The 10,112-nt window shown below is 64.4% G+C and overlaps 1 protein-coding gene across 1 annotated transcript; it reads right to left on the bottom strand.

The window, feature by feature from the left end:
- Positions 1-5,033: 5,033 nt before the first annotated feature.
- On the bottom strand, positions 5,034-9,585 carry LOC138822129 (uncharacterized). The gene is made up of 5 exons (XM_070014682.1): positions 9,072-9,585; positions 8,439-9,013; positions 8,147-8,353; positions 5,317-6,264; positions 5,034-5,099 (listed from the first exon to the last, which is right to left on the bottom strand). Exons 1-5 carry the CDS (start codon positions 9,583-9,585, stop codon positions 5,034-5,036), a joined length of 2,310 nt encoding a protein of 769 aa, XP_069870783.1.
- Positions 9,586-10,112: the final 527 nt, after the last annotated feature.

The raw sequence follows: 10,112 nt of genomic DNA, 5'->3' as shown, positions 1-10,112 counted from the left end.
GTTCCCTCGATTGCGGGGTGAGGAAGGGAAAACCAGGCTGGGATGTTCCTCACAGCCAGGAACAAGAGTGGGACCGAATGTGTCCCCAGTAGATACCACCTCATTTCCTGAACTCTGCATACAGATCACTTCGCTTCAAGCAACCATTGGCCAGAGAGCAACTCAGGACAAGCAGAAGCTAACTTAGGCCCTAGCCCGGCCCCCTCCACCTCCAGCCTCGATGGAGGGGTGGGGGAGGTGAATACAGGGTGGTGGAGACAGGAAGGAGCTGTGTCTAGGCCCCCTGGGAACAACTGCTCCCATCCCGACCCCTACCTCTCTGGGACAGCCGACCTCTCCCTCCTCCAGCCTTCCACCCGCTCGGAACCCCACCACTGCTGTGGGGAAAGTTCAGAACTTGGAATCCGGGAGCTTTCACCCCCACCTACACAAAACCATGGGATCAACAGCTTCCCAGGGCCCCGCTGAGCTCTTTAGAGTTCTAAAATTATATCTGGAGGCAGCCCGTGGCAATCTCTCCCAGCTGCGGTGGCTCATGCACTCCCAGCACACCCTCAAAGCACCGAAAACCAAGATTGATGAGCAATTAGTGCGAGAATCTTGAAGGAATCTGCACTAATTAAAAAGCAGATGGAGTTTTAAGAAAAACCTACCCAGGCTTCAGGCTTGAGATTATTACAAACTCAGACTCATCTCCTGATGCGAGATGGCCTGAAAATGGAAAACAGCGTGAATAAAGCGTGGAGGGAGAGGGGTCCGGGCCCGGCCAGGTGTGCGGCGCGCGCGGCACCCTGCGCCCCTCCGCTCGACCTTGCCCAGAATCTGACCCCCACCCAGCCCGCACGCAGCGCCTGGTCCCTGGTGCACCATCAACGAGGCAAGGCGTGGCAGGGGACCTGCCTGCCCCCAGTGGCTGCGGGAAAGGCTCCGGGAGCAAGGAGACCGTCCTACCCAACGACTGACGAGAAAGCCGTCACGAGGCCTTGTAGCACATGCCTGTAACCCCAGCGCTGGGAAGCTGAGGGAGGATTGCGCGTTTAAGGCCAGCTTAGGCAACTTAGAGACACCAGAACAAACGAAAAGCAGTCCACCGGGGAAGGGGCCCATTCCAAACCCGATGACCTCTGCTCCGGAAGACATTCCGGAGGATTCGCGGCTCCTTGTGGAAACAGGGCTGAGGCGACCAGCGTTGGAGCGCGTGGGATTCCCGGCGTTTCAGTGTTCAGGTCTCCTCTGTCCTCTACCTTGTCCTTTCCCTGTCTGACACTCCCCCACACACACACCAAGCCCAGGCCCCCAGGGAGGGACCAGCCTGGCCCCCCCTTAGGCATTTGCAGGAAACCCTGGGCACAAGGGAACGGGGCCTGGTCCCCAAGTAAACACAGGGGAGCTCAAAGGAGGACTTGGAGTGGAAGGCACCGGAAGCTGATCCCAAAGTCAACAAGGGGCTACAGGTGATGACAGCAACCAAAGTGCAGGACACGGGACCCGGGCAGGGCACAGGGAAGGTCACAGGTCACAGGTCACAGGGCAGGTCACAGGGCCGGTCACAGGGCCTGAGGCTCCGCAGCCGAGTCACCAGCTGCACTGATAGTGTCACCCACACTAGGAAGCCACTCACCCCCAGCTACACACTTGCCATTTCTCCTCCAGGGCTGGCTTTAATAAAACGTCCACACACCCAAACACACAGGTTGTACACACACCTCAGAAGTCCGCAGTCCGGGCACCCCAGCGCCGCCGTGGCCCTTTCTCATGGCTGTCCTGCGGCCCTGTGGTCACACAACGCCCCGCGGCAGATCCAATCTGAAGTCTGGCCAGGGCTGGAAAATGGCCTGCTGGCCAGGGAGGAGATTCGGGGGGACAGGCGTACACCCAAGACCACCCAGGCCCCATCCACTCGCGGCAGGGCTGTGGGCAAGCGAGCTCTCCATCTCCATTTCTGCTGCAACTATGCAGGGTAGACTGGGTAGAGCAAGAGGGGGAGATCCCGGGGCTCTGGGGACAGGATGGGGGCAGAGCAGGAGGGGGAGTCCCCGGGGGCTCTGGGGACGGGATGGGGGCAGAGCAGGAGGGGGAGTCCCCGGGGGCTCTGGGGACGGGATGGGGGCAGAGCAGGAGGGGGAGATCCCGGGGCTCTGGGGATGGGATGGGGGCAGAGCAGGAGGGGGAGATTGTGGGGACTCTGGGGATGGGATGGGGGCAGCAGGAGGGGGAGATCCCGGGGCTCTGGGGATGGGATGGGGGCAGAGCAGGAGGGGGAGATCCCGGGGCTCTGGGGATGGGATGGGGGCAGCAGGAGGGGGAGATCCCGGGGCTCTGGGGACAGGATGGGGGCAGAACAGGAGGGGGAGATCCCAGGGCTCTGGGGATGGGATGGGGGCAGCAGGAGGGGGAGATCCCAGGGCTCTGGGGATGGGAGGGGGAAGCAGGGGGGGGAGATCCCGGGGCTCTGGGGATGGGATGGGGGCAGCAGGAGGGGGAGATCCCAGGGCTCTGGGGATGGGAGGGGGAAGCAGGGGGGGGAGATCCCGGGGCTCTGGGGATGGGATGGGGGGCAGAACAGGAGGGGGAGATCCCGGGGCTCTGGGGACGGGATGGGGGCAGAGCAGGAGGGGGAGTCCCCGGGCTCTGAGATAATGGTGCCAGGCACATGTGGATGGTTGGGGACAGCACAGTGTCCTCTGGCTTTCCTCCCGCCACGCTGCCTGCAGACGCTGCCCACGCTCTGCAGACGGCTGCCTGCCCCCTTTCCTGGTTGCCATGGAAAGACAGAGCAGAAAGCCAAGCTCGGCAGGCAGGCGGGCATGCGGGCAGGCGGGTCGCCGCGTCTCCCGCTCTGTTCCCACTCCCACAGAGAGCTCGGCGCAGGCTCGTTAGCACAGAGCCCCCCAGCTGCCCCCACAGCCTCTCCCGCAGGCCCCACCCCCAGGCTCAGCCCCCTCCCTCATCTGGGGTCCCGCCCTGGGCCGGATTGTCATCATTCCGCTCCCACTTGTCTATGCAAGCCTCCCCTACACCTCAGGCCCGTGGGGGCTGAGGCCACCTCTCAGGAATGGGGCGAGGGGCTCTCCCTCCACTAGAGAGGAAGCAGTGGGGTTCTATCATTAGACACGGGGCTGTGGCCACACAGCTGGAAATACCTCCGGCCCGGCGCCCAGCACAGGGCACAGCCCCACCACGGTTTCACCCACGCTCCGCAGTTTCACGCAGGCTCCGTGTGGAGGGCTGCCTCTTGTGGGAAGACCACTCAGGTCTCGAGGAGCAAAGCCCTCCGGAACCACGCGTCCGGAGGTTCGGCTCAGCCCATGCAGGGAGGACGCAGGCCCAGCTCTCCCTGGGGATGAAGCCGGGCCACGGGCAGCAGGGCTGGCAGCGTCTTGTCCCCAGGCTGGGTCCTCTCTGCGTGAGTGCCCTGGACTCCAGTCACACGGGCTTCCCCGGCGACCAGATCACCTTCTTCCCGTGCCGCCCCAGAGCTCATGGGCTAAGGGTTCAGCCTGTGAACGACCAGGCTTCAGGACCAGCACGGGAGCTCGGCGGTGGCCGAGGACAAAGCGAGCCTCAGGGTCCCTGCCACTCATCCCCGAGGACAGTGACTGGCAGGGGACCACATGACTATGGCATGTGGGGGGGGAATGGCCCGAGAGTGGGCGGGGCCCAGGAGTGGGCGTCATCCCCCTTGTGGGCGTGGTCTGGTGTGGGCGGGCCCCAGAGCGTGGGTGGCTGCTGTCCTGTGAATGGATCCCAGGTGGCCAAGGCAGCCCCTAGCTGCTTCTCCACTGGACACAGTTTCTCATCTCTCTCTGCACACAGCTCTTAGGGCAGAAGCGAGGACCTGGTGGATCATCTTGGTGGTAACCCTCAGGGAGCAGCAGGGTTTAAATTCCACTCTCTTTGCCCAGGTCCCTCTGCTTCTTCAGGTTGCCGATCTGTGGGACTGGTTGGCCCTTTCCCCATCTCAAGGCCACCCCTGAAACCGTCGGCCTGGGAAAACCCTTGGCCCGTGAGCAACGAGCAGCCCCCAGTCTTAAATGCAGGCTGCTTCCAACAGACGTAAAAGCAGCTTGGGTTTCCTTTTTTATCTGTGAGTGCACGGCCGATTTACATGCTGCCGCCATCTGAGAGCAGTTGCTCTGGGCGGCTGGTCCCTGCCGAGTGCGCCTTACAGAGGCGGGGCGGGAGGCACGCGCGTGTGCCCCGGGCGGCTGTCCGGCTGTCCACAGAGCTCAGCCCATGGAGACAGCAGGCGGTTCCGGCGGGCAGCAAAGCCTCCATCCTGCGCCTTACCGGCCGTGACCCCCGCGTGAGGCCGACAGACGCGCCTGCCACGCGCCCCGACCTGCCCACATCTGCCCCATTTCCTGAGTTCTGCTTTGTCTGATGGAATCCGTGGGCGCCTGCCAGGATGACAGAGGTCATCCCCACATCGGCCGGCTCTCTGAGATCCTGCTCAGCTTAGACAGTTCTGAGAGCAACCGATTCCTCTCTTGGAACACTGTCAGCTTTGTCAGGGAGAGAAGGGGCCCAGCTGCGCGGGCGGTGTCTGCGGCCCGTTCACAGGGCCTCCTAACGGAGACAGAGCGAGATCTCCCTCCATCCTGCTTACAGTCAGGCCCTGGATCGTGTTAAAGTGCTCATTCAAACCCAAGGCCCCTCTGCTCAGAGGCTTGAAAAGAAGCGTGGACCACTATGGTTGAGGTAAAGGGGAGCCTGTCTCTTGGCTTTGGGGAGGTGAGGGGCATGGCATGACTGACACACAGATAAGGTGCTAGAGGGGCCACCCCCCACCACGGCACGCCAAGGCCACGGCGGATGTAGAAGGGGTAGAAGTTTCTGCCTGCCCAGCCCAGCCAGCGAGGAGCCCTCACAGCCATCGGAGCCTCAAGCGTCTGACCACCACGATGGAGGAGGGAGGAGGACAGGCCTGTGGGCAGACAGAAAGACACTTCCGGCAAGCACCGTGTAGCCACGAGGCTGCGGGTACGCTCCCTGCAAGGATGAGCTGGAAGCTACCACAGCTGAGTGCAGCCTTACTGCTGGAAGTGTTCAGTGGCAAAGCCCGGCCTGCCCCAGGCCTGCCGTGGTGAGCCCTCGACCTTGAGAGAGTAAGACAGAGGGAGAAACCCAAGCTTACGACCAACACCGGCACTACTGTTAGAGAGGGGCATCAATAACACGTCAGGCCTGGCCATAGCTGCCTCTGTCTCCTGGTCTCCGTGTCTCTCTTTGTCTCTGTTTCTCTCACTGTCTCTCTGGGCATCTCTGTATCTTTCTCTGGTGTGTCCCTTTCTGTTCCCACCTCTCTGATCCCACCCTACTGTACTCCAGGGACCATGTGGGTCCTGAGTCCTGAGTGACAAGGTGCGTCTGGGGACCGCGTCTAGGGACGGCGTCTGGGGTGGCGTCTGGGGACAGTGTCTGGGGATGGCGTCTGGGGCGGCGTCTGGGGACAGCGTCTGGGGCGGCGTCTGGGGACAGCATCTGGGGATGGCGTCTAGGGACGGCGTCTGGGGTGGCGTCTGGGGACAGCGTCTGGGGACCATGTCTGGGGACGGCATCTGGGGATGGCGTCTGGAGCGGCTTCTGGGGACAGTGTCTGGGGACAGCGTCTGGGGCGGCATCTGGGGACAGCATCTGGGGACCACGTCTGGGGACGGCATCTGGGGACCACGTCTGGGGACCACGTCTGGGGACTACGTCTGGGGACGGCATCGGGGGCGGCGTCTGGGGCGGCGTCTGGGGATGGTGTCTGGGGACGGCGTCTGGGGACGGCGTCTGGGGACGGCGTCTGGGGCAGCGTCTGGGGACAGTGTCTGGGGATAGCGTCTGGGGCGGCGTCTGGGGACAGTGTCTGGGGCGGCGTCTGGGGACGGCATCTGGGGATAGCGTCTGGGGCGGCATCTGGGGACAGCATCTGGGGACCACGTCTGGGGACGGCGTCTGGGGACCACGTCTAGGGACAGCATCTGGGGACCACGTCTGGGGACTACGTCTGGGGACGGCATCGGGGGCGGCGTCTGGGGCGGCGTCTGGGGACAGCATCTGGGGATGGTGTCTGGGGACGGCGTCTGGGGACGGCATCTGGGGACGGCGTCTGGGGACGGCGTCTGGGGACGGCGTCTGGGGACGGCGTCTGGGGCGGCGTCTGGGGCGGCGTCTGGGGACAGCGTCTGGGGACAGCATCTGGGGATGGCGTCTGGGGACGGCGTCTGGGGACCACGTCTGGGGACCGCGTCTGGGGACGGCGTCTGGGGACAGCATCTGGGGATGGCGTCTGGGGACAGCATCTGGGGACAGCATCTGGGGACAGCTCCTCACCCAGGTTCTCCTCTTGCTGCCTCTGTCCACAGACTCCCATCAGCCCTGCAGCCCTCAGCAAAACTCTCTTCACTCAGAAGCCTAAGAGTGGCCTCCAGGGCTGTGGGCCGCACAGCCAGGCTGTGTGTGTGTGTGTGTGTGTGTGTGTGTGTGTGTGTGTGTGTGTGCGTGCGTGCGCATGCACGCGTGTGTGTGTGATGTCCAGTGCAGCTGTTTGTGTCCATCACCAAGCCTGCAGCACTAAAATGACCCTGGACCTCTTCCTGATCAGCAGATAGGTCTGTGGTTGAAAAATGAGCCAGTGAACTAGAAAGAGAGCTGCCAAGGGCAGCAGGGAAACTCGGGGGAACTCAGGGACATGCTCCACAGAGCTAAGGCCACAGATGCACCATGCCCCAGGACAGGCACCAGATGACAGCACAGCTCATCCCAGGTCTCACAGGCCTTGCTGCACACAAACACATGCACACACACCATAACTGACACAGACACCTGCAAAGGCGTGCAAACACCAGGATACATACACACACTAGGCATGTGTGCACATTACAGCAGACACACACAAAGGTATGCGCACACACTAGCTAAGGCCACAGATGCACCATGCCCCAGGACAGGCTCCAGATGACAGCACAGCTCATCCCAGGTCTCACAGGCCTTGCTGCACACAAACACATGCACACACACCATAACTGACACAGACACCTGCAAAGGCGTGCAAACACCAGGATACATACACACACTAGGCATGTGTGCACATTACAGCAGACACACACAAAGGTATGCGCACACACTAGGCATGTGTACACACAAACATATGCACACTAGGCATGTATGCACACAAAATGCATGCATTCACACTAGGCATGTTTGCACATTAAGGCAGACACACACAAAGGTGTGCATACACATGAGGCATGAGTGCGCAGAAACATGCACACACTAAGGCATGTGTGCACACAAATGTGGGCATGCATGCTAGGCCTGTGTCACACAAACGCATGCATGCACACCAGCATGTGCTCACGGTAAGGCATGCACACTGGAGTGGCACACAGGCTGGGTGCAGAGCAGATGCTTGAGGCTAGAAGAGCGGAGCGGAGGGCAGGGCGCCAGGGACCGAGGCGAAACATACCTCCGAGGGTTCTCACGCGCAAGACCAACTCTGGTGATTCCAGGCCCACGTTCTCCTCAGAGTGAACCTAGGCCACCTCTCCCTGCGTGAGCCCAGGTTCACTCGGCCCCGGGTGAGCATCAGGTTCACACTCACCTCACACTTCTGTGATCACACCTCACGCCGTCATTGCAAGCTCACACTGTGCCTGGTAGGCAGCAGTTCACACCAGCCCCTCTGGGTACCTCAGGGATAGCCTCGGCAGACCATTTCCTCCTGCTTGCCCTTACCTCCCGAAGCTTCCACATCCCCCCTACTGCCGTCCACGGAGGACAGAAATTCAGCTCTCAGGCTGCTCGGGGAGGCTGCTGTTCAGACCCTAGCCTGGGCGTGGCTGAAAGGTGCAGCAGGGCTTCCGGGATGTTGGACCTGGATTTGTACATGAGGCTGGAGAGATGGTGCGGTGGGTTTGGAGCAAGTCATGAGGGCCCCGCTGGCCGCCTCAGGACCCTGGCAGTTCCCAGCCCAGAGTCCAGGGGAGGGGAGCCGCTGCCTGGAGCCCCAGAGAGAGGGCGGAGGCTGGAGACCGAGGAGGGCCTTGGCCAGAGAGTGGTCACCACCCCCAGGTGTAAACAGGCACTAGGGGGCCAGGGAGGTGCTCCAAGCCAGCGCTCCAAGGCTGGGGTGCACGTGGGAGACAGGGAGGCACACCCAGACCAGGGTGGGTGTGGGGGGCAGGGCACAGGGGGAGCTGGTGGGCATGGGGGGCAGGGCACAGGGGGAGCTGGTGGGCGTGGGGGGCAGGGCACAGGGGGAGCTGGTGGGCGTGGGGGGCAGGGCACAGGGGGAGCTGGTGGGCGTGGGGGGCAGGGCACAGGGGGAGCTGGTGGGTGTGGGGGGCAGGGCGGCCATGGTGAGCTGGTGGGCGTGGGGGGCAGGGCACAGGGGGAGCTGGTGGGTGTGGGGGGCAGGGCACAGGGGGAGCTGGTGGGCGTGGGGGCACAGTACAGGGGGAGCTGGTGGGCGTGGGGGCACGGTACAGGGGGAGCTGGTGGGCGTGGGGGGCAGGGCGGCCATGGTGAGCTGGTGGGCGTGGGGGGCAGGGCACAGGGGGAGCTGGTGGGCGTGGGGGGCAGGGCGGCCATGGTGAGCTGGTGGGCGTGGGGGGCAGGGCACAGGGGGAGCTGGTGGGTGTGGGGGGCACGGTACAGGGGGAGCTGGTGGGTGTGGGGGGCAGGGCACAGGGGGAGCTGGTGGGTGTGGGGGGCACGGTACAGGGGGAGCTGGTGGGCGTGGGGGGCAGGGCACAGGGGGAGCTGGTGGGCGTGGGGGGCAGGGCACAGGGGGAGCTGGTGGGCGTGGGGGGCAGGGCACAGGGGGAGCTGGTGGGCGTGGGGGGCAGGGCACAGGGGGAGCTGGTGGGCGTGGGGGGCAGGGCACAGGGGGAGCTGGTGGGCGTGGGGGGCAGGGCACAGGAGGAGCTGGTGGGCGTGGGGGGCAGGGCGGCCATGGTGAGCTGGTGGGTGTGGGGGGCAGGGCACAGGGGGAGCTGGTGGGCGTGGGGGGGCACAGGGGGAGCTGGTGGGCATGGGGGGCAGGGCACAGGGGGAGCTGTTGGGCGTGGGGGGCACGGTACAGGGTGAGCTGGTGGGTGTGGGGGGCAGGGCACAGGGGGAGCTGGTGGGTGTGGGGGGCACGGTACAGGGGGAGCTGTTGGGCGTGGGGGGCACAGTACAGGATGAGCTGGTGGGTGTGGGGGGCAGGGCACAGGGGGAGCTGTTGGGCGTGGGGGGCAGGGCACAGGGTGAGCTGGTGGGTGTGGGGGGCAGGGCACAGGGGGAGCTGGTGGGTGTGGGGGGCAGGGCACAGGGGGAGCTGGTGGGTGTGGGGGGCAGGGCACAGGGGGAGCTGGTGGGTGTGGGGGGCACGGTACAGGGGGAGCTGGTGGGTATGGGGGGCAGGGCACAGGGTGAGCTGGTGGGTGTGGGGGGCCGGGCACAGGGTGAGCTGGTGGGCGTGGGGGGCAGGGCACAGGGGGAGCTGGTGGGTGTGGGGGGCAGGGCACAGGGGGAGCTGGTGGGTGTGGGGGGCAGGGCACAGGGGGAGCTGGTGGGCGTGGGGGGCACAGTACAGGATGAGTTGGTGGGCATGGTGGCTGGTTTCCCACAGGGAGAGTGGAGTCTGGTACCCCTCTCCCTGCCTCTCCCAGGAGGAAATCTCCAGTGATGGCCACAGGCGACTCGCCCGCTTCCTCCTACCTGAAAACGGTTGTTCTCAGCACCCAGAGGCTCGGCCTCCTCCCCCGTGAGGGAGGTCAAGCTGGGCCTCCTGGCCCGCAGGAGAGGCCGGAGTCCAGGCTGCCTCTGGCTGCTGTCTGCAGCACAGTGAGCGCCACACAGCGGGACAGAGGCTGAGCAAGAGAACACCCCACCGGGACTCCAAGCCCCCGGGTGTCCTCCACGCCACCTCTCACCAGGCGTGAGCACACAGGCACACCTACACACGGGACTCACATGGTGCACAAATGCCCACGTGTGTCCTCACACACCCGTGTGTCTCCCACCACACACGTGTACAGACGCCCTGCCCGCAGTCTCCCCCGGGGCAGGGCACCCTCTCCCCCTCCCCCTGCAGCCGCGCGCCAGCGCCCGCGAGCCGGCTCTGCGCCGGAGGCCCG

This window comes from Dipodomys merriami, unplaced genomic scaffold (assembly GCF_024711535.1).
Source record: "Dipodomys merriami isolate MVZ:Mamm:240054 unplaced genomic scaffold, mDipMer1.0.p SCAF_99, whole genome shotgun sequence".
Taxonomy (NCBI): Eukaryota; Metazoa; Chordata; class Mammalia; order Rodentia; family Heteromyidae; genus Dipodomys; species Dipodomys merriami.
The sequence above is the reverse complement of the archived record's forward strand: the minus strand, read 5'-3'. Positions and strand labels throughout refer to the sequence as shown.

Excerpts from the sequence above, each read along its gene's own strand:
- LOC138822129 (XM_070014682.1), bottom strand. The coding sequence starts at position 9,585 with ATGCCCACCAACTCATCCTGTACTGTGCCCCCCACGCCCACCAGCTCC. Across the intron at positions 9,014-9,071 it reads CACACCCACCAGCTCACCCT|CTCCCCCTGTGCCCCCCCAC; the intron begins GTACCGTGCCCC and ends CATGCCCACCAG. Across the intron at positions 8,354-8,438 it reads CCACCAGCTCCCCCTGTACT|CTCACCATGGCCGCCCTGCC; the intron begins GTGCCCCCACGC and ends CACGCCCACCAG.